The following is a 24,780-nucleotide window of genomic DNA, read 5'->3' on the forward strand; positions in this document are numbered from 1 at the left end:
GATCATGACATCTCATCAATATCCTACAATGAAATCAGTTCATGTTTCTTTACCTTTAATGTAAACACAAACTTGGATCACCTATCAACATCACACAAGGGCAAGGGCTTGCTCCATAGGCTTCCTAAGCAAGTTTTTATGATAATCTCATGTACTGATAATAAAAAAAAGGACAATAATATATATTGGGGAGAGGGAACAGTAGGAGGGGGAGGCTGGTCCTGCGGCTTAAACTCAGGGCATGGCACTGTCTCTGAGCTTTTTTGCTCAAGGCTAGCACTCTACCACTTGAGCCACAACCCTACTTCCCACTCTGGGATGATTAACTGGCAGTAAGTCTCAGCCTATCCTTCCCAGGCTGGCTTTGAACCTCCATCTTCAGATCTCAGCCTCCTGAATAGCTAGGACATGTGCAAGACACTGGTGCATGGCTTAAAGCACAATAATGGAAAAAAAGTCTAAAAACAATTACACTGCAGAAAATACAAAAATGTAGTTTATTTGTCTCATTTACCAATTGATTAGCTACAAAGACATAAGCCATTCCTTGGAGTTCAAAGCCGTTTCATTTTTTGCCAGTTACTTCCTCTGATTGTATATTAAAAGCAGCATCCTGTGGTTTATCTAGACTCAGTTGATCATTTACATTTTATACATCTGTTTTCTTGAGAGCCATCTTTTCTTCATGATCACTAAAGCGCTAAAACATACATTGTCCTTGCCTTCATATATTTGAGTAATACCGATGGCGATTCTCAAAGTCTCTGTGAGCATATTTTGCGTATATCTTGCTATGTGGGATTCTTCCAAAAGGTGCGTGGTCATTGAAACAAGACTCAAAGACTTCATCAACAGCCTTCTCAGCTATTTCTCTGCTGATATTCCTGACAGCCAGGATAGAAAGAATGGCTCTGTCTCGCACACAAGTCTAATAAGCAAAAGAAAAATAAGTGGCTTTAGTTCTACATGAATATATAAACATGAAATAATCATTTTATATAATATCAGAACCAGAATTTAAATGAAGTTCCTCTCATATCTTTTTTACTAATTCCTATCATTCCAATGAAGAGAAAAAATTAAGAAATGTAATCTTTATATGATGGAATATGTTTAGGCCAACTTAAAATTATTTAGGCATAAGACCTCCATTTTCTCATTTCTTCAATAATCAAAGTACATGTCATTCTCTGACAGGTTTTGCCAAACTCCAAATCTGCAAAATCATAAAAAGTCTGCATAAGCCAAGTCCTGATTGTCCTTGCTTAATAAAAGTCAAGTGAATTTAAAATGTACTTTACGAGGCAAGCACTTTACCACTAGGCCATATTCCCAGGCCCTAAAATGTACTTTACTCTGGAACTCTCCTCCTAATTCTCAGTTGGTCTCGGCTAGGTAACTTCCTCAAAATTACAGGAATGCACACCCAAACTTGAGAAGTGCCTGAATTCTAAGATAAAGAAAAATGGCAAACACATTCCTTCAGTGTTCTTCCCATGGGTATTATAGCGATATTTCTAATGTCTATTCCAAACTGGCCTAATGTTATGTACTAATAGACTAGAATTTCTCAATATTTCTTAGCATACATATTTTGAGCACTAATATTGGAGAACTTTTAGTTAATTTCTTCCTCCCCAGGTCCAAACTAAAATTCAAAGGAATGGCATTTGACCTTACCCTAAAAACTAAACCCAAGTGTGAAAGCCAGGCATGTTGAAACACTCCTGTAACCCAAGCCTGAGGCTTGAGACTTGGAGTTCAAGACCAGCCTGGGCAAGACGCCCATCTCAAGATAAGGGCCTCATCTAAAATATACATGGAATTCAAAAACTTAAATTCCCCCAAAACAAATCCTCAAAAAACCAATTGCTTTGAATATGAGATATCAGATTTCTAATACTGCTTTAGCAACTTTGGAGCTATGTCTACAGCATTACTCTTCAGAGAGTCTGTTCTCAATAAATAATAAATGTGAACTGATGGGTGAGTGAATGAATGAATGGAGTTTGGGGTTGTTGTTTTTTTGTTTGTTTTGTTTTTGCCAGTCCTGGGGCTTGGACTCAGGGCCTGAGCAATGTCCCTGGCTTCTTTTTGCTCAAGGCTAGCACTCTACCACCTGAGCCACAGCGCCACTTCTGGCTGTTTGCTGTATGTTTGGTGCTGGTGAATTGAACCCAGGGCTTCATGTATACGAGGCAAGCTCTCTTGACACTAGGCCATATCCCCAGCCCCATGAATGGAGTTTTTTAGAGGAAAAAAAGTAGCTTTAAATTGCAGTTGGTTCTGGGCAACTTTCTGTATCAGTGTAAAAGTAGACCTTAAGACAGGTATCAGGCCTTCCTCAATCTGCAGCATCAAAGAAAATAACAATCCAGGGAGCTGTTGCATTTTCTCTGTTCCATGCTTCATTTCCTAAAAAAACCCACTGCCCCCTTAATAAATGGGCTAAAGAGCTAATAAGAGATTTCTCTGAAGAGGAAATGAGAATGGCTAAGAGACACGTGAAGAAGTGTTCAACATCACTGGCCATAAAAGAAATGCAAATCAAAACAACATTGAGATTCCACCTCACCCCAATAAGAATATCCATTATCAGGAAAACTAACAATAACAAATGCTGCAGGAGATGTGGCCAAAAGGAAACCCTACTACACTGAAGGCTCTGTTCCACATTTTAATCCCATCACGATCTCTTTTATTAATTTTTGGAGTGTGCTGACATGAGCCCTCCTTCCAGGAGAGGAACAGGGATTCCAAGGCACTTCTAGAATGCACAGGGCACAAGACCAGTCAAGATGCCATCATCGGACTGATTTGGTATAGATCAGAAACCTAATGGTCTAGCCAGCGTGAGGCCCTCCAGGCATCTCCCATTCACTAAGTCCACAAGTTCTCATAGTAGTTCACTGACTCTCTACCTCCACCCACAGTTGAATTCCTCTTTTCCTGAGTGAACCAGTAGACCTTTTGCTATTCTAACCCTATCTTTTATGTATCTGGTTAAAATGGTGATCCTGATGTCTCGCAAAATGAGACTCACTTTGAGTGAGTCCAACTAGCTCTGCCCATTAAAAAAAAAATCTCTGGAGCTGGGAATGTGGCTTAGTGGTAGGGTGCTTGCCTAGCATGCATGAAGCCCTGGGTTGGATACCTCAGCACCACACATACAGAAAAGGCCGGAAGTGGCACCGTGGCTCAAGAGTGCTAGGTTTGAGCAAAAAAAAGCCAGGGACAGTGCTCAGGCCCTGAGTTCAAGCCCCAGAACTAGAAAAAAAAAATTCTGACCAGCCCTTCTCCCAAGTGTGGACACAGAGCCTGGGGTGCTATGGGCAGAGCCACTCATATTCTTTATCAGCCCATGAGGGCTACACATTCTCTTTCAATGCTCATCTACCAAGAATCTTAAAGACTTTCTGACAAGACAATCTGCTTTACTTTCATCTTTTTATTTGCAAAATCCCTCTCAGTACTTGCATACCCATGTTCACTGCAGCATGAGTCACAAAAGCAAAGCTATGGAATCAGTGTAAGCATATACCAACCAATGAATAAATAAAGAAAATGTGGAATATATATTGGAGTATTTTTCAGCCATAATGAGGAATGAAATCATATTGTTTGCAGGAGACCGATGGTCATCACACAAAGTAAAATAAGGCAAATCTCTTTATCTTCCTTGTCAGTAAGGCAGGTATTGCATGTTTTTTCTCATATGCAAAAACTAACTTTTCATTTTTTAAATAATGACCTAAAAGTAACAAAGGGACTGCTAGGAAGGGCAAGAAGGCCAGGGCCAGGGGAAGAGAGAGAATGGTAGAACAGTTTAGGAGATACAATCAAAACACAGTATGTGGGGCTGGAAATATGGCTTAGTGGTAGAGTGCTTGCCTAGCATACATGAAGCCCTGGGTTCCATTCCTCAATACCACATATGTAGAAAAAGCCAGAAGTGGCACTGTGGCTCAAGTGGTAGAGGGCTAGCCTTGAGCAAAAAGAAGCCAGGGACAGTGTTCAGTCCCTGAGTTCAAGCTGGAAAAAAAAAACAAAAAACACAGTATGTATGTGTATGGATCTGTCACGTTGAAACTCACTAATATCTATAGTGAATTAATAATTTCTTCTCTTCTCAGACTAGTCCATCATAACCAAGTATACCCGAATTCGAAACCTCCCTGTCTTGTCATGCATGCTTTTTAGACGCCATTAACCACAGCCATGCCTTGTGCAGCAATGCAATCTCTGCTCTGACAGGAATTACATTTTCTGTTCCTAGAGCATTGTGGTAATTTTAAAATATAAATTCAGTACTGTTCAAAGATACTCAGTGATTTCACTCCTATTCTTCATCTACCACTATCCAGACGTGTTCAGAAGTAAGATTACAGCTCTGAAATCTCTCAACTACTCACATAAAACTTGTCCTTAATTATAAAGCAGAACTCCTTGACTTAAGTGGTCCACATACTGTACTCTTTTCATAGATGTGATTCTTTTACATTTCAAATACTAAGTGTACGTCATTTCTTTGTTCATCATTTCTACTTATAACCCACTTGAAAGTAGGTGACTTTATGTTAGCTCTTACCTGGTGATGTCGTTTTAATCCAAAATGGAGCCGAAATATTTCATTTACAAGTGAACAGTCCCCACTAAGATTAGCAGCTCGAATCTATCACAACAAAAAAAAAAAAAAAGAAAAAGAAATGCTCAGTGAATTATCTGTATAATATCAACCAAATCTTAAAAACTGGGAAGCAGTATGAAATTAGCATTTTTTTTCTGAGAACAGAGTATATGCAAGATTTCTTTTAAAGCATTTTAAACTATTAAAAAGCAGACTCCAGCTCAGGCAAGAAAGTTTGTGAGACTCTTATCTCCAATTAACCACCAGAAAACCAGAAGTGGTGCTGTGGCTCAAAGTGGTAGAGCACTAGCCTTGAGCACAAAAAGGTCAGCAACAGCACCCAGGCCAGGAGTTCAAGCCCCATGATGGACAAAAACAAAAAATTCATGGGCACTACTAAATAATGCCATATACATCAGGGCAGGAGGCAGAGGATTTCAATCTCCTACTAAAGTGAGTTTTCTTAACTTTACCCTATAGCCTTATTATAGACAGAACTAATTTCTTTAGGAACTAAAGGTCAGACACTGAACCTCAATGTTAAAGTCCATAATCTCTACAAAATATAGATGCTCTCAGAAATGACCACAAGGAGTTGAACAAAGCATTCTTCTCAACATCTACAAACTGTACTTCCATGTGGGCTCAAAAGTGAACCCATCCAGAGCCACAGCACTTTGAGCACACAGCCTGGCCCCAGCACAAACCTCTGAACTCTCTTGGACTTTCCCTCAACCCTGAGGCATGATACTTCTCCGGGGATTTGACTTTCCTAGGAAACAAAGGATGCAAACAATGCACAAAGAATCAAGGATATTCTAAACTTGCTATACTATGAACATGGCAGACTGAAGTTATGACATACTTTCCAATTTATTACGTTTTCATGAATTAAAAAGAAAATACTGGCACTCCCCACCAAGACTCCACAGCCTTTGGCCACATTTTTGATATTTCATAGCAAACAGAATGTCCCACTTCTTGTAACTTCTACAATAATGTTGCCTCATTCCTCTGAAGAACTCAAGGTACTTAATACACGTTAGCTAGCTAATAGGAGTTAATTCTCACAGCACTCAAGAGAGAGACCTACTTTAAAACTCAGGTTTTAGGCCACACCAGTAGCTCACACCAGTAGCCCACACCTGTAACTATAATCCTAGCTACTCAGGAGGCTGAGATCTAGGGATGGCAGTTCAGAGCCAGCCGAGGAAGGAAACTCTGTGAGGTCTTTCCAATGAAGCATTAAAAGGACTGGAAGTGAAACTAAGGCTCAAGTGGTAAAGCAATAGCCTAGAGCAAAAAAGATTAAGGATAGCACCCAGGCCTGAGTTCAAGCCCCAGGAGCAATACACACGCACACACGCACGCATGCACACATATACACACACACAAATACAAAATACAAAAAAATAAAAACCCCTCAGGTTTTGTAGTCTACTCTCCAAATAATGTGAATTATAATTAGATGCAGTAAAGTCCCATATTAATTTCAAGGGGAAATAGTCTAAGTTATTATACATAAGCTTGAGATGAAGATATATTTATAAATAGATATACAGACGTACATAGTGTGTGCGATATATGCCCATACCCATACAGGTATTTCTGAAAGTAATTCAACATGCTTAATGATAAATATCTATGTTGTAGGTTTTATGTGTGTGTGTGTACGCGTGCGTGCACATGTGTGCGTGCCTGTGCATGCGCGCGTAAATCCTAAGAATTAAACTCAGGGCCTGGGCTCTATCCCTGAGCTTTTTTGCTCAAGGCTAGTGTTATACTGCTTAAGACAAAGCTCTACTTCTAGCTTTTTGGTGGCTCATTAAAGATAAATGTCTCACAGACTTTCCTGCACAGTCTGGCTTCAAATAGTGATCCTGAGATCTCAGCCTCCTGAGTAGCTAGGATTACAGGCGAGAGCCACCAGCACACAGCTACGTGTATATTTGAAACTAAATATTTTATTTCAGGACAAGCAAGGACTGTACCTAGGAGAGACAACACAGAAAACTAGAACCCAGAACCCTGGTTGGAACCTCTGAAACTTACTAACCATACAATCTAAAGAACTACTCATACACATAAAACAAGAATAGTAACACTATTTTCCTCCATGGGTTGTTGTGGAGCTTAAATAAAAAGCCAGGTGCGGGTGGCTCATATCTGTAATCCTCACTCAGGAGACTGAGATCTGGAAAATCAAGATTTGAAACCTGCTCAGGCAGAAAGTCTCTGAGATGCCATCTTTAACTAGCAAAAACCCAACTGCAAGCATGGCTCAAATGATAAAGCACTAGCTAAGAAAGCAAGACAGGGCTGGGAATATGGCCTAGTGGCAAGAGTGCTTGCCAGAAAGCAAGACAGTATCAGGCACCAATGGCTCAGGCCTGTAATCCAAGCTACTCAGGAGGCTGAAATCCAAAGATCAGAAAAGTCTATGGGACTCTTATCTCCAACAAAAACTACCAAAAGCCAAAAGTGGAGTTGTGGCTCAACAGGTAGAATGCTAGCTTTCAGCTAAAAAGGACTTGAGGGCTGGGGATATGGCCTAGTGGCAAGAGAGCTTGCCTCGTATACATGAGGCCCTGGGTTCAATTCCCCAGCACCACATATACAGAAAACGGCCAGAAGTGGCGCTGTGGCTCAAGTGGCAGACTGCTAGCCTTGAGCAAAAGGAAGCCAGGGACAGTGCTCAGGCCCTGAGTTCAAGGCCCAGGACTGGCAAAAAAAAAGGACTTGAAAAATAAAATCTCAGGCTCTGAGTTCAAACCCCAAGATTGGCACCAAAGGAGAAAAGAAAAAAAAAAAAAAAAAAAGGAAGCAAGCCAGTCCAGAAAGCAAGCAACAAGCTGAACAAATACAAGGCCCTGAGTTCAAACCCCAATACTACAATAATAATAATACCCCACAAAGTGATTTTTATTTAGGGTATGGTTCGATAATAAGTAACATGCACAAAGTAACACGGATACCCAGCAAGATTAGATTCCCAGGGCTGGGGATATAGCCTAGTGGCAAGAGTGCCTGCCTCGGATACACGAGGCCCTAGGTTCGATTCCCCAGCACCACATATACAGAAAACGGCCAGAAGCGGCACTGTGGCTCAAGTGGCAGAGTGCTAGCCTTGAGCGGGAAGAAGCCAGGGACAGTGCTCAGGCCCTGAGTCCAAGGCCCAGGACTGGCCAAAAAAAAAAAAAAGATTAGATTCCCAGCACCACAAAAAATAAATTTATAAAAGAATCCCTACAAACAGCACAGTGCTTGGCATTTAGACCTCAGTGAATACTAGTTATCTTTTAATACTATATAACTTGTTCCACAGAAAAAAAATGCTTATTATAATTAAAGTCAGTCATCACTGTTATTAGGCCTTAACACAGAGTACTTTTAAGATAATTCTAAAAATATATTAAGGTGTAACCATGACAGCAAGGAAAGTAATATATTTAAATTAATTATACTTGAAGGAAATGTTCGAATACAGAGTACTCTGGAGAAGAATAAGCATCTCTACAGTGGCACTCACCTCAGAGCAGGCCAGGTGTCTGACATTGGTGAACCAGTGCACATGAGCGCGACAGTGGTCAAATGCATGGATGAGCTCGTGAGTGACCACTCTGTTCATATGGGCCTGATTACCGATATTATTCTGGCACAAAACAATCTAGGAGACACCAAAATAAGAGGAGTTTTGTTATTTTCCAAAATTTGCATTCGTTTCTCAAATTGCCCACGTTCTCCTCCAGGGTACCAAGGCTCACTGGCTTGGACTGCCTCTTCTCATTCTTCTCTACCCTCACTCATCAAGTCCCAGCCCTAACTCTCATGACTGGCTTCTCCCTCTTCCTCCCTTAGATGAAGGACACATACTCACAGACTGTCCATACTAAGCTAATCATACCAATTTGTCTTAGACGCCTCAGCATTGTGGTTACAGTGTGGGTCGTGAGTGAAGCAGACACAATCAAACTCTAGCACTAGCCTTTGCTAACACAGCAACTTCAGGCCAGTTCTTTTAACCTCTCTGTCCCTCAGTTTCCTCAACTATAAAAAGGAAACAGAGTACCTACCTCATCGCATTGAGAAAACTAAATGAGAGCATACGTAAAATACTTAGCAAACTTCTAAGTGAGCAAGGAATGAACAATTACTGGCCACCACTCAACTCATTCTACTAGAATGAGAAAAAAATGCCAGGAGAAATTCTCAGAAAGACCTTCAGGAAGAAGGGCAAAAACCAGTGGCACACTGAGAAGAACTCTATGCAAACAAGATAGACATGAGGGGCCCTGATGACAACGGCTACTAACTGTAGACTTACTAGATGTCAGAGACTGGGAAAGGTGCCAGATGTTTTATATATATTCATTCAACATTCATCTAGTCAACCAAGACCTAATGATAGACCTGATCTACTGAGACAGAAATTAGTCAAATATTTACTAAAATATTTAAACTCAAGCAATGATAGTTCTCATGAAGAAAAGCCCACATTTGAGAGAGTGCTGGGACTGAGAAAGGCTTCTCTGGCAGGAATGTTAAAAAGGAGATCTAACAGGTGAATGGGAATTAAATTTAAGGAAAAGAAGGGAGTATCCCAGACAAAGAAAAAAACATCTGCACAAGGGAAGGAGAGAGGGAGCTGAGGACTGGACTGTTGGAAGCCGGGCCAAGAACTAACATCCAGAGTAAAGGGTGTCAGGCATGAGATGGGCTGGCGAGGTTGACAGGGACCAAATCTCAGAGGCCTCTTTATCGTGAGAGCAATGGGAAGCCGCTGAGGAAGCCTGAGACACAACGGCTTTTGCTTTCTGCTGATTTTATCCTTCCAATCATAGTTGGAAGAGTAAGAAGGAAACAACCAAAATTAAGTGTAGAAAGCTACTAGAAGGCTAATAAACTCCAGACCAGAGGCAGGATAAGCTAGATATTTCTGGCTTAAATAACAGGATGGATAACAGAAATGATCCACTGAAATAGGAAGATCTAAAACATCATATTTGGTGAAGACAGGAAATAGTAAAATTTGGACTTAGACACATTGGGTGAAAATGCCTTGAAGACATCCAAGTGAAGATGTTAAGTCGTGCTTGCACTTAAGGATATAGCATTCAAAAGATTCTGAGCTAGAAAATTTGTCAAAATATCGAGTAAAAAAAGAGGGAATCACACACCAAGAATTAAGGAACTTCAACATTTAAGGAGCTGGACGAGGAAAATAAATCTAGAAAAAAAGAAAGAAAAACCAAAACAGTGTTGTGTATGGGAAGGAAGTGTTTGGCACTCCCAGCTAGTCAAGTATGTGCATGCTCCATGACCCAGAAATTCAGAGACTTTGGAGAGACTGGTCAATGTGTGCCAAGAGAAAAGGTCAAGAACACTCAGAGAAGCACTGTTCACAATAAAATTGAAAACAATCAATATTAGATAGGGTGAATTATATTACACACACACACTGGTGAAACTAAATAAACCAGAGAGGTATGGATAACAGCATAGAAGAATCTCACAATGTTCAATCAAAGAACTGAGAGTTACAAAAGACTACCTATCATCCAGACACCAGTGGCTCATGCCTGTAATCCTAGCTGAGATCTGAGGATCACAATTTGAAGCCAGCCCAAGCAGGAAAGTCTGTGAGATTCTTATCTCCAATAAATTATTCAGAAAAAGCCAGAAGCAGCTTCTGTGGCCAAAGTAGTAAAGTGTTAGCCTTTAGCAAAAGAAGTTCAGACAGCAAAAAACCTAGAATAGCCAAAGCAATTCTAGGCAAAAAAAACAGTGCAGGAGGTATCACAATACCAGACTTCAAGCTCTACTACAAGGCCATCATAACAAAAACAGCATGGTATTGGTATAAAAACAGATTGGAAGACCAGTGGATTAGAATTGAAGACCCAGAAATAAAACCGCACTCTTACAGCCAACTGATATTCGACAAAGGTGCTAAAGACATACAATGGAATAAACATAGCCTCTTCAACTACTGGTGCTGGGAGAACTGGGCAGCCATATGCAGAAAACTCAAAGTAAAACCAAGCCTATCACCATGCACCAAGATCAACTCAAAATGGATCAAGGACCTCAACATCAGACCTGAATCCTTGAAACTACTGAAGGACAGAGTAGGAAAGACGCTAGAACTTATAGGCACAGGAAGGAACTTCCTGAATAGAGTCCCAGGGGCACAACAAATAGGGGAAAGACTCGACAAATGGGACTACTACAAATTAAAAAGTTTCTGCACAGCTAAGGTCATAGCCACCAAAATAGAAAGACAGCCAACGATATGGGAAAGGATATTTACCAGCACAGCAACAGACAAAGGCCTGATATCAGTCATCTACAGAGAACTCAAAAAACTAAGCCCCTCCAAGCCCAATAAACCTATTAGGAAATGGGCAAAAGAGCTAAAGAGAGACTTCACAAGAGAAGATATAAAAATGGCAAAGAAACACCTGAGGAAATGCTCAACATCCCTGCTAGTAAAGGAAATGCAAATAAAAACAACCCTGAGATACCACCTCACCCCAGTTAGAATGGCCTATACTCTGAACTCAGGAAACAACAAATGCTGGAGGGGCTGTGGGGAAAGAGGAACCCTTCTCCATTGTTGGTGGGAGTGCAAATTAGTACAACCACTTTGGAAAACAGTATGGAGGTTTCTCAAAAAGCTCAATATAGACCTACCCTATGACCCAGCCATACCACTCCTAGGCATCTATCCTAAACAGCAAAACCCAAGATATCAAAAAGACATTTGTACTTCCATGTTTATCGCGGCACAACTCACAATAGCCAAAATATGGAAACAACCCAGATGCCCCTCCACAGATGAATGGATCCAAAAAATATGGTACTTATACACAATGGAATACTACATAGCGATTAGGAATGGTGAAATATTGTTATTCGCAGGGAAATGGTCAGAACTCGAACAGATAATGTTGAGTGAGACAAGCCTAGAACACAGAAAACAAAGGGGCATGATCTCCCTGATATATGACTGTTAACAAAGGGAGACGGAGAGACAGTAGAGACCAAGTCTGTGAATACTGTATATGTTCTTGATACATTGTATATTACATATATGTCTACCTGACCTAGACAAGGGATAGAAAAACAGGTCGTAAGATATCACAAGAAATGTACACACTGCCCTACTATGTAACTGCACCCTCTTTGCACAACACCTTGTAAAAAAAAATTATGTTCAATTAATAAAAAAATAAATAAATAAATCATGAAAAAAAAGAAGTTCAGAGATAGTTCCCAGGCCCAGAATTCAAGCCCTAGGACCCCAAAGACACACATACAGACACACACACACACACACGACACTATCTACTGTGAGATTTCATAAAGATTACATATAACTCAAAGTATTCTCTGGATAAAACACAAAAGCAAGCATCTAAATAACACATAATTGGTCTGTATTAGAAGATAGGGGGGAAAAAAAACCACTCAGTAGAAGGGAATGATTTCCACTAAAAAAGGTAAGAGGGAAACATGATTGAAAGCAGAACATGGACTTTTATTGGTATAACCTACTTCTCTAATCTTGACGGCAGTTACACAGGTGTTTCCTTCATTCTGTATGAAAGACTTCATACTAAAAATCTTCATTGAAACAGGAAGAATGTGCTACTTGCTCAACACTGCTAAGAATTAAGATGAAAGTTCAAAATGGCTGAGTGTAGGTGGGTCACATCTCTAATCCTAGTTCTTAGGAAGTGAAGATCAAGAGGACTGAAGTTCAAAGTCAGTCTCAACAAAAAGTTCACAAGATTTTGTCTTAACCAACAGCTGGGCACAGTGGTCTTGTGTGCCTGCCATCCCAGCTACATGGGAAGCTGAGATAGGAAAGATCACAATTTCAGGCCAGTCAAAGCTAAAAAGTTCACAAGACCCCATCTCAGCAGAAAAATCTGGGCATGGTGGCAAGCACCTACTATCTCAACTAAAGGGAAGCATAAATAGGAAGATTGTGGTCCAGTCTGGCCTGAGCAAAAAGTGAGACCTTTCCTAAAAAATAATTAAAGCAGCCAGGCACCAGTGGCTTATACCTGTAATCTTAGCTATGCAATAGGCTGACATCTGATGATCAGGGATCAAAGCCAGCCTGGGCAGGAAAGCTTGTGGGCCCTTATCTCCAGTTAACTACCAAAAAAGCCAAATGTAGAGCTGTGGTTCAAGTGGTAGAGCGCTAGCCTTAAGTAAAAAAAAGCTCAAAGACAGTAGCCAGGACCCTGAAGTCAAGCCCCTGAACTAACACACACACACACACACACAGTGCAAACTACTGACGGCATTGCTCAAGTAAGAGAGCCTGTTGAACAAATTCAAAGTCTTAAGTTTACATGCCAATACCACACAAAAAAAGTGTTCACTCAGCTGACTCCTGGGAGGCAGGGTAGCAGGTGAATTTATCAGGACTTACCATTTGTGTGCGTGTGTGTGTGTGTAAGTGAGCGTGCACACACGCTCGCATGCACATACTGTACATGCAAGCACATCAGTCCTGGAGCTTAAACTCGAGACCTGAGTGCTATTCTTTAGCCTGTTTGATTAAGGGCTAGTACTTTACCACTTAAGCCACAGGTCCATTTGTGGCTTTCTGGTGGTTAATTGGAGGTAGGAGTCTCATGGACTTTTCAGCCTGGGCTAACTTCAAACCTTGATCCCTAGACCTCAAAAGCATGAGCCCAATGGTGCCTGGCCTCTATTTTTTTTTCCTTTTTTTAGACATACACAAAGTCTACCAAACAGAACACCCAGCATGGCAAAGTGCTTAGCAAATATGGCAGGGGGGAGAATGGGAGGGACAAAGGGTGAACAAATAGAGCAGTGGTAACTCATTAGAAACTATGTTGAAAATGAACTATACAATTTGTGGGTGGGATGGGAGGGAAGAACTGAGGAGAGAGTGAAGGAAGGGGTGACATTGTCCAAAAAGAAATGTACTCATTACCTGACTTATGAAATAGTAAGCCCTCTGTGCATCAATAACGATAATAAAAAGCTTATTTTTTAAAGGTTTAAATGGAAAAAAACAATCTGGCAAAGAAGCCTACCTGAGATGTAGAAGCATCAAAACCTCCACTGACATTTCCGCTACAATCTTCACAAGAAAAGTGTCTGTCTCTGTTAACAGCACTAAAAGGCAAGAACAAAGGAAAGAGACAATGTTCAGCAGGAGTGGGGAACAGCCCTGGGCCAGCAGTCAGGAAACCCTTCACCATATAGGAAATTTCCATCACTCACATAATATGGGAAAGCAAACTAATACCTTCAGGACTCCATTTTCTTACCTATAAAATACAGACACTATCCTTGTGAAATCTAGCCTAGTTCAAACTCTCTGACCCTACAAAGCATTTGGTCAACTGGTTAAAAGCGGATTAGAGGGGCTGGGGATATAGCCTAGTGGCAAGAGTGCCTGCCTCGGATACACGAGGCCCTAGGTTCGATTCCCCAGCACCACATATACAGAAAACCGCCAGAAGTGGCGCTGTGGCTCAAGTGGCAGAGTGCTAGCCTTGAGCGGGAAGAAGCCAGGGACAGTGCTCAGGCCCTGAGTCCAAGGTCCAGGACTGGCCAAAAAAAAAAAGCGGATTAGAAATACGATGAAAGGCAGGTGCAGGTGCCTCATGCTTGTAATCCTAGCTAGTCAGGAGGCGAGATCTTAGGATCACAGTTCAAAGCCAGCCAGGCAGGAAAGGCTGTCAGACTCTTATCTCCAATAAACTACTCAGAAAAAGCTGGAAGTGGCGGTGTGACTCAAGTGGTAGAGTGCTAGCCTTGAGCAAAAAGAAGCTCAGGGACAACAACCAGGCCCAGAGTTCAAGCCCTAGAACCAGCAAAAAAAAAAAAGCGCCAGCCACCTATGGTAAGCTCTTGCTAAGTTCACCTGCCTGTAAATTCATGCCTATAACCCTAGGATTTGGTCAATATCAGAAATATGATGGAAGGTGGGTGCAGGTACCTCACGCTTGTAATCCTAGCTACTCAGGAGGCTGAAATCTGAGGACCATGGTTCAAAGCCAGCATGGGCAGAAAAGTCCATGAGACTCTTATCTCAAATTAACCACCAGAAAACCAGAAGTAGTGGTGTGGCTCAAAGTGGTATAGTGCTAGCCTTGAGCAAAAAGAGCTCAGGGACAGTGTCTAAGCCCTGAGTTCAAGCCTCATGACTGACAAAAGAAAGAGAGAAAGAAATATGATGGAGTTCCTTTCCTTGGATCAAATGTTAAGAAGTGAGTCTCCGGAAGGGGGAGGGTGGAGAGGGAGAAATGAGGGAAGAAGTAACAAATTGTACAAGACATATACCCACTGCCTTATGTATGAAACTGTAACCCCTCTGTACATCACTTTGACAATAAATAAGTAATTATTTTTAAAAATATATGCACTTTACAATAAAATTGCCTCCTAATTCTTAAAAAAAAAAAGAAGTGAGTCTCGGAAGTCACTTCCTTTAAGCGCTTCAAAGTTAATATCTGGAGAGCCCCTACTACATATCAAGTTGAGATCTCTCCTTCATAAAAAACAATGCCTATGTTGGTTTCATAGAAATTCCAGGCTTAATTACTTAAGAGAGAATTTAAGTATTGTCTACTAAATACCAAGGTGAATGGAACAGCCACAGACTGAGTCAGAACAAAAATAACAGGAGAAAACAAGGCCCACCTGCTATGAACACTGCCAGTCACAGTCTATGGAAAAGCCTTCATGATCTAAAGAGAAAAATCTCAAGTGGCTCTAGTTTTTTAGTTCTTTGTTTGGAGGAGTCAAAATATATAGCAATATTTTTTAAAGATTTACTTACCAACCTGAATGCTTCATAGCATCAAGTAGAAGTTTGACATACGGATCTAAAAAGATATTGATTCAATTAAGTACGCTATTGGGAAAGTAGTACTGATTAAATTATCCAAATAACAGTATATCATCAAGAGAATAACTCACAAGCACAATGAAGTAATAGTTTCTCTAAATATGTAAAAAATGAACATAAAAGAGAAACTTAATTAAATATCAAAACAAATCTTGGATGAAATAAAACATGAATACAAATACCAAAAAAGGCCAGGTGAAGGTGGCTCATTGCCTTGTAATCCTAACTAGGCTCAGATCTGAGGACCAAGTTTCGAAACCAGCCTGGGCAGAAAAGTCCCCATGAGAATCTTAGCTCCAATTAACCATTCAAAAACCAGAAGCAGCACTGTGGCTCAAAGTGGCAGAGTGCTAGCCTTGAGCAAAAGAAGCTCAGGGGCAGTGCCCAGGCCCTGAGTTCAAACCCCAGGACTGGCACACACACAAAAAAAAAGAAGAAACCTGTGAATGTAACCGAAAAGGGCAAAGTCCCAGCCTCACTTCTTATTCATTCTACAAGCAAAAGAGTAGACCTCAAAAGTCTCAGCCTCTTCCCTGATGGGGAAACAGGCGCAGGCTCTGCTACCACCTCGTAATTCCTACACCGCAGGCTGAGTGACTGCTCCACCCATCCAGCACCAGGGACTGCACCGGCGCCCTGCAGGCTGGGTGGGGCGCAGGCCTTTCCTTGCCCCACCGGGTCTCAAACACCACCTCGCCGACCCCCAGCCTCCAGGTCTCGGCTCCTACTTGTCTGCAGCGTCTCGAGGAGCATGAGCTGGCACTTCTGGTTATGGGTGAAGAAGGTGGCGAGAAGCCCTTGCTGGGGCTTCCCCAGCGCCGGCCGCTCGGGGGAGACCTGGCACAAGGCGGGCGGCGGCTGCTGAGGCTCCCCCGCCGCGGGGCCTGACTCACGCGGCTCTCCAGCTCCCGCCATAGAACTCAAAAACCTCGCGCCGCCTGGAGTGAGACAGGAAGAGGTAACGGCCCCGCCGCCCACCCCACTGTCCAGCCCTTCCTCTGCAGGGCGCACGGGCAGCGGGGTGGGGCCCTCCGAGGGTGTTGGGCCCGCCGGGTCTCCTAGCCAGGTTGGGGGACTGGGCGGGGCCAGAGAGTGGCGGGGCCCAATCGAGGCGGAGCCAGAGATGGGCGGTGATTGGGCGGGTCAGATCAAGTGGGAGTGGCGAGATGCTTGGGCTACTGGGCAGGGCAAAAAATAAGGGGCGGGCCAGATGAGATGGGCGGGGCGACAGGTGTGGGGCTTAGAGGCATGGGCGGGGCCCACGCAGAGGGCAGGACTGGAGCTGTCAACTGTCCTGGCAGCATGGGCTTAGCAGCTGCCTTCCCCTTGTCATGGCTAGCCAGTTCATGTAGGCAGATTTTGCTGCCTGCTATAGAAGTGCTGTCCCCTCCTGGACACTCCTTACTCCTCCTACCTAATACTGGCCACTAAGTCCATTGAAGGGCTTCTCCATCCATTCCTACACACACACACACTCCTATGCAGGCCAGTCGCCATCCCTGACCTGTGCCACAGTCCCTCCGATCCACTCTATCCAAGGCGCCTCAGACCGTGGTGAAAGCGCTGTTTTTCACAAACACTGAAAACTGTCATAATAACTATAACGGTATCAAAAGCCATGCACCGGTGGCTCACACCTGTAATCCTAGCTTCTCAGAAGGCTGAAATTGGAGAAGTGAGGTGCAAAGCCAGCTGGGGCAGTCCATGAGACTCTTATCACCAATTAATTACTAAAATGCCGGAAGTGCAGGTAGTGTGGCTCAAGTGGTGGAGCATTAGTCTTGAGGAAACAAAAAGACTCAGGGCCACTGCTCAGGCCCTGAGTTCAAGCCCCTAAACCCCAACAACAACAAAAAAAGACATGTCTCATCAGGACCCATTTATCCACACTATTTTCTCACCCCTAATAATTCTGAAAACAAAACAACTCATAACTTGTCTTTAGTCCTTTTTTCTCAGTCCCCATAATTAGGTCAAGACTACCACTCCACCACATGGCATTACCAGTGACCCTAATCAAAGCCAATGTCTCCTGTTCTCCCAAATTACCAAATACTTGTTGTCATCACAGCCTTCCAGATCTTATCTAATATAGGTTTTGTTTCCACACTAAATTATTCAGCTTGGCTTTCCACAAATTCATTCAGCACACACTCTGATGGGCCAGTCAGTTCCACAGAAACAAGATGATTAAGAGAATTGCTGAAGTTAAAAAACAGCATATGGCTTACATAGGAAATACACCTAAATAAAATATGGGTTCACAAGGCCCTAAGAATTATGAACAGTGCCTTATGCATCTTTGGAACTCAGTAAATGTCTAAATTGAATGAATACAAAAACTCATTCATTTGAAATATTGTAGGAATATAAACACCTATGTAATAGACTTCAGAAGCTTAATTGTTTTAAGATTATTGAAATCACCTTGGATACATTAGTTTTAATTTTATTGTTATTATGAAGGTGATATACAGAGGGATTACAGTTACATAAGTTAGATAAAGAGGGATACATTATTTCTCATCCTTACTTCAACCTTGCAAAGTAGTCTTAGCCCTAATTTATAAATAAGGAAAGTAGGCTCAGCAAAACTGAATCATTTGCCAGGACCACACAACCAGCAAGCATAAATTTAAAACTTCAATATTTCCCTCTAAGTACTTGTTTTCTTCCTGTGCCGATCCCAGGGCTTGAACTCGGGGTCTGGGTGCTGTGCCTAAACATTGTTTTTTTTTGTTTTGGTCAGTCATGGGCCTTGAACTCAGGGCTTGGACATGGTCCCGGAATCTTCCACACATAGCTAGAGTTCTACCACTTGAAGCCACAGCACCCCTTCCAGATTTCTGGTGGTTATTTGGAGATAAGAGTCTCATAGACTTTCCTTCCCAGGCTGGCTTTGAACTATAATCCTCAGATCTCAGCCTCCTGAGTAGCTAGGATTATAGTCATAAGCCATTGGCACCTAGCCTTTACCTATTTATTTTTGTCAACACTAGTACTCTGGAGCTGGGAATGTGGCTTAACATTAGAGTGCTTGCCTAGCATGCACAAAGCCCTGGGTTCGATTCCCTAGTACCACATAAACAGGAAATGCCAGAAGTGTTGCCGTGGCTCAAGAGATAGAGTGCTAGCCTTAAGGAAAAAGAACCCTGAGTCCAAGCCCCAGGACTGGCAAAAAAGAACAACAACAACCAAAAAAAAAACAACAACAACACTGTACTCTACCACTTGAGCAATGGCTCCACTTCTGGCTTTTTTAGTGATTAACTAAAAGGAGGTAAGTGTCACAGACTTTCCTGCCCTGGCTGCCTTTGAACCACCATCCTCAGAACTCAGCCTCTTAAGAAACTAGGATTACAGGTGTATGCCAACACCCTGACCCTATCAAACATTTTTTTTTTTTTTTTGCCAGTCCTGGGCCTTGGACACAGGGCCTGAGCACCATTCCTGGCTTCTTCCCGCTCAAGGCTAGCACTCTGCCACCTGAGCCACAGCGCCCCTTCTGGCCGTTTTCCATATATGTGGTGCTGGGGAATCGAACTGAGAGCTTCATGTGTAGGAGGCAAGCACTCTTGCCACTAGGCCATATTCCCAGCCCCTTATCATTTTTTAAACTCACTGCTAAGGAAAAAAAAAAGAAACAAAAATTGTATTCTCAAGTATCAGTTGTCATCCAGATATTAGAATTCCTTGTTGAAGTTCTTCTGAATTTCCTATATACCATCAGGGTTTTTGTTTTGTTTTTGCCAGTCCTGGGGCTTGAACTCAGGGGCTGAGCACTGTCCCTGGCTGCTTTTTGCTCAAGGCTACCACTCTACCACTTGAACCATGGCAGCACTTGTGGCTTTTTCTGTTTATATGGTGCTAAGGAATTGAACCCAGGGCTTCATGTATGCGAGGCAAGTGCTCTACCACTAGTCCATGTTCCCAGACTGAATTTCCTATTGTACAAAAAGCATGTATTACCTTTACAATTAGAAAATTAAATTTTAAACAATCCAATACAGTGGTATGCCATAGGTGTAAGTTCATCCACATAAAGACAGAGAGGCAGCCGGGTGCTGGTAGCTCACACCTGTAATCCTAGCAACTCAGGAGGATGAGATCTGAGGATCAGTTTGAAGCCAGCCTAAGCAGGAAAGTCCGTAAACTCTTACCTCTAATTAGCCACCTAACAACTGGAAGTGGAACTGCAGCTCAAAGTGGCAGAGCACTAATCTTGAACAATAAAAGCTCTCAGGGACAGCACCCAGGCTAGCCCCACAACTAACAACAAAAAAAATAACAAAAAAAAAAAAAAAACATTATGGGGTGCAAGAAGGAGAAGGCACAGGAGATCAGGAAGTGCAAGCACGAATGACTTTAAAAGGAAACTACTACTGAAAAATGAGAGGAAGAAAAGGTTGAGCTCTAAACATCTTCATTTTCCGTTGCAGAATTAGGAGCAAAGACCACAGCTTAAATGTCCACTAAGATGTGTAAGAGAACTTAAGCATGCTTTTTTTTGTTTCTTGTTTTTTGTTTGCTCTTTGGTTGTTTAAATAGCCAGGCTGCCCTCCAACTTGTCACAGTCCTACATTAGCTTCATACGAATATATTCTTATCAAGTAGCTATGCATTCATTTACTGTCTAAACCAAAACAATAGTGCTTTTTTTTTTCAAACAGATATAAAGGGGTGTGGTGGCAGTGCCAGTCTTGGGGCTTCTGTCCATACGCTTGTGTGCTCCAGGCTAGCCCTCTACCACTTGAGCCACAATTCCACTTCTATCTTTTTGTGATTAACTGGAGATAAGAATAAAGTCCCAACTAGCTTCAAACTGAGATGCTCAAATCTCAGCCTCCTGCATCGCTAGGTTTAGAGGTTAGAGGTGTGAGCAACTGACTTATTTAAATATTTCTCAGTAACAAATGAAATTACATGTAGTTTTGGGTTTTTTTCCCAGTCCTGGGGCTTGAACTCAAGGCCTCTGTTCCTGGCTTCTTTTTGCTCAAGGCTAGCTCTCTACCACTTGAGCCACAGCGCCACTTCCGACCTTCTGACTGTTACTTCCAGATAATAATCTCACAGACTTTGCTGCTCCAGCTGGCTTCAAAACACAATTTTCAGATCTCAGCCTCCTGAGTAGCTGGGACTGCAGGCGCGAACTACCAGCGCCAGCTCACCTTTCACTCTTTCAAATACCTAACGTCTAATTCTTTTATGGCATTTCAACGAAATCAAACCTTTCCTTAGCTTTCTAATCAATTCGAAGGTTGAGAAGCATTAAAAACAGGAAGGCCAGAGAGGTACAAAACCGCCACGCCCCCTCCGCCCGGGCCGGAACCGCAGACATCAAATGGGCGTCTACTTCCGGAAGGAATTGCCCTTGAGCTCCGGAAGTGAGAAGAAGGCAGCGCGGGGCACCCCGGGAGGAGGCGGGGCTGTAGCGTTGTCTGTTACCAGGGTAACCAGAGGTGTTGGGGGCGGGGGTGGAAAGCTGAGATGCTCTGGGGTCTCGAGCTGTGAGGGTGCTGAGCGGCTGAATGTAAGAGAAACTAACCAATCGGGTTATCCCGGCAGGCTCTGCGGCGGGCGGCTGCGCGCGACCTGGGAACCGAGGCCTGAGGCCCCAAGGAAGGCCCCTCCCTTCGCTGCTCACCGTTTCTTGGCTTTTTCTGCCTCCTTTGAAAAAAATATAGGCTGAGGATTTCTTAGTGACATCGAAGTGCGTGTTAAAATGCAAGTAAATAGCCCTTTGCCAAATTGTGGACATTTTGAAAAAGAAGAAAATAAAACTTTAATCAGCCATCCGACTACTCAAAAGTAACAAGATTTTCATTTATTCTGCATATTTCTTAGAGTCGAGTTGATCTAGGGAAACTTTTATACCTTGTTTTTTCACCTATATGTGAGTGATGTAATTGTGATAGCAAAACCTGCAAGAAGACATTGAAGCCTTGATGTAAATCTGCCTGCAGTGAGTTGAGGTGCAGCATGTGAGTGATTATTTTAAGAATTTTGGCAGTAAAAGAAGGAATGTTGGTATCCAGAGGAGAGGCAACCAAGTCCCGGGACAGAAAATCCCACAAGTCTGATCTTCAGTTAACCACAAAAAGCCAAAAGTGGACCTGTGGTTCAAGTGGTAGAGTGCTAGCCTTGAGCAAAAGAGCTCAGGGACTGTACCTGGGGCCCAGAGTTCAAGCCCCAGGACCAGCAAAAAAGAAAAGAAAAGCCTAGCACTGGTGGTTCATCCCTATGATCCTAGCCATTCAGGAAACTGAGATCTGAGGATCTTGGTTGGAAGCCAGCCAGGGAAGAAAAGTCCCTATGAGACTCTTATGCCCAATTAGCCACTCAAAAACCAGAAGTGGCACTGGCTCAAGTGGTAGAGCACAAGCCTTGAACACAAAGAGGCTCAGGGACAGTGCTCACACCCTGAGTTCAAGCCCCACAACCAGGGGGAAAAAATTGTCAAAAGAATAACAAATATGTCAGAAATTAGCCAGGTTTTGGAATGTTGGTAGCTTGTCCCAGAGACGGGTGAGTGGCTGTTGTATAAGGAGGGATTCCACACACTTGAATTCCCGTCCCCTACTTTTCAGCCTGACTATGTGTGTACCATGGGCACATGGCATGGAGGCCTCCTCCCAGCTGACTCAGGATGGAGCAGTGACAACTAGGCGGGCCTGTGAAGGGAGCTTATCTCAAATCTCCTTGACTTACCTGACCTCCATGAGCATAAATCTCCCCTCTTCTCATAAGGACAAACAGTGATCATTGTTTATGTCAAAAAGGTGTTTTTATGTAGTCCATAATTACACATTCATTAGGAAAATGTAATAACCATACATATATATACATATATAATGCCATCCAAGCAAGCACAGCCAAATACAGTGCCACAAAAAGGAAAAGAAAAATATTAAAGGACTAGGAATTCATCTCAGTGTTTAGAGAACTTGCCTAGTGCTGGGTGCTGGTGGCTCACACCTGTGATCCTAGTTACTCAGGAAGCTGAGATCTGAGGATTATGGTTCAAAGTCAGTCCGGGCAGGAAAGTCCATGAGACCCTTATCTCCAATAAACTACACAGAAAAAGCCAGAAGTGGCTCTGTGGCTCAAGTGGCAGAACACTAGTCTTGAACACAGAGAGGCTCAGGAACAGAGCCTAGGCCCTGAGTTCAAGCCCCAGAACTGGCAAAAGAAAAAGAAAAAAAAAAGAACTTTCCTAGCATGGGGAAGGCTTTGGGTTCAGTTACTACAGATGTTTATAAAAAAGAAAAAACAAAAACACTGTGTACAAAGTGAAACATAAAGCAAGAATGCAGTAGGGTAAATATTTATAGGACAGAGTTTAAAACCTGAGTATTCACTATTTTTATGGTAAAACAAAGAGAGATAAATTTAGGTATGTCAGTCTAGCTCCTCAGGAGACTGAGATCTAAGGATCATGATTTGAATTCAGCCCAGTCATAAAGGTCTGTGTGGCTCTTATCTCCAATTAACAAGCAAAAAGCCAGAAGTAGAAATGTGACTCAAGTGGTAGAATGCCATCCTTAAGCAAGAATAAGAAGTCTTAAGTTCAAGCCCAATTCCCCCTAAACCACCCCCCCCGAAAAAAAGCTGAAGAAAAACGTGTCAGAGAAAAAAATAACTAATATAAGTCATACAATTGTGAAAAAGCATAAAGTTAAATTTTACTTTTTGTATGTTCTATTTGTTGGGGTTTTTTAGGTGTGTGCTACCACAACTCTCAAATTTTGAATATTGACAAGACTATGCCTAAGATGCATTAAATTTCTTGTTAAAAAGTAGTAAACTAGCATGCATAATATAATTTATTTCTTTGAGCAGTGCTGGGGTTAGAATACAAGGACCTTGTGTTTTCAAAGTAGGCATTCTACCACTTGAATCGTGCCCTCAGCCCTATTGTTTTTAATGATTAATATATTAATACAAACAAAAGTATTGGGGGCTGGGGATATGGCCTAGTGGCAAGAGCGCTTGCCTCATATACATGAAGCCCTTGGTTCGATTCCCCAGCACCACATATACAGAAAATGGCCAGAAGTGGCGCTGTGGCTCAAGTGGCAGAGTGCTAGCCTTGAGCAAAAGGAAGCCAGGGACAGTGCTCAGGCCCTAAGTCCAAGGCCCAGGACTGGCAAAAAAAAAAAAAAGTATTGGTCTTCTCTGTGGGATTAAAAACTTTAAGAAACGTCTTATTCTGATACATTGAATTGAAACCCCTTTGTACAACTACTTAGAGATAATAAGATAAAATTTTAAAACATAAAAAATACCGCAAAAAAATCAATATCCTTGATAGCACAACAAAGGCTGGATTACATTATTATATATTATATATTACATCAGTAATATCCAAAATAATGCCTTTTTGGCATAATTTTATTAGCTTACATTAATCATATAAAGATGGACTTTACAGTTACATTTCCACATATGTTTCCAATATCTTCCAATCAATCTATCTTCTCTATAACTCTCCCTCCAAAACATTTCTTAGTATAAGCTTTTAGTAAAATTAACTTACTAAAGAATAACACATTTTTTCCTGTGCATACTCTGTGGGAAATAAAATCAGTGGCCCCTCTCAGTGGTTTTGATTTCTCAAAGTGATCTTCAAATCACTAGACATCAGTAGCTATCTGATGAAGACGAACAGTGACACTCAGCAGAGTGGCTTTGTGCCAAGGAGACTGTCAGTAAGAGGTGCTTGCCTTTCAGCTCCAGTGTTGAGGAAATGCTTTTCATTAAAATTGAATTAGTTCAGTGTAACCTAGCTAAGTATTCTCCTGGGTACTGGGACAGCCCTTGGTGTAGGGGTAACAAGATTCTAACTAGGAAGTCTCCTTTGCCATACTGTTTCCTCTTAACACGATTTTCTGCCTTTTACTACTTACAAAGGTTTTTACCTTGGCTCATGAGATATGCTCTGGTGGGTTTATAAAGCCCTCAAAATAGTATTTGAAGATGTGTGTGTCCATTTTTTACCAGTTCTTTAGTAGTAGTGGGGTCAATTATTTTAATCGTACATATTCATAGGGTAAAGTATGATAATCCAATACATACATACAGGGTGCAATGATCAAATCAGTGTGACTAACATTTCTACCTCTTTAGCTCCTTTCTTCCAGTTATATGCTATATAAGGAATCATTTTCTGAACTCCATTTCCTTCTGTGCTGAAGAGCACAAGGACTTATTCCTATCTTTGTTCAGTACCTAACCTCTCTCCTACTCCCCA

At 42.1% G+C, this 24,780-nt stretch overlaps 1 protein-coding gene across 5 annotated transcripts; it reads right to left on the bottom strand.

Annotated features, from left to right (window-relative positions):
* Positions 1-474: 474 nt before the first annotated feature.
* Atp23 (ATP23 metallopeptidase and ATP synthase assembly factor homolog) lies at positions 475-16,597 on the bottom strand. 5 transcript variants are annotated; one of them, XM_048349872.1, is made up of 6 exons: positions 16,424-16,597; positions 15,462-15,507; positions 13,708-13,789; positions 8,157-8,294; positions 4,589-4,672; positions 475-928 (listed from the first exon to the last, which is right to left on the bottom strand). In XM_048349872.1, exons 1-6 carry the CDS (start codon positions 16,443-16,445, stop codon positions 725-727), a joined length of 576 nt encoding a protein of 191 aa, XP_048205829.1. In that variant the 5' UTR covers positions 16,446-16,597; the 3' UTR covers positions 475-724. The 5 variants fall into 5 exon arrangements, with proteins under 5 accessions (XP_048205829.1, XP_048205815.1, XP_048205837.1 ...); XM_048349858.1 differs by having other exon boundaries at positions 16,259-16,597; XM_048349880.1 differs by lacking the exon at positions 16,424-16,597 and adding an exon at positions 16,148-16,254.
* Positions 16,598-24,780: the final 8,183 nt, after the last annotated feature.

This window comes from Perognathus longimembris, chromosome 1 (genome assembly GCF_023159225.1).
Source record: "Perognathus longimembris pacificus isolate PPM17 chromosome 1, ASM2315922v1, whole genome shotgun sequence".
NCBI classification, from domain to species: Eukaryota; Metazoa; Chordata; class Mammalia; order Rodentia; family Heteromyidae; genus Perognathus; species Perognathus longimembris.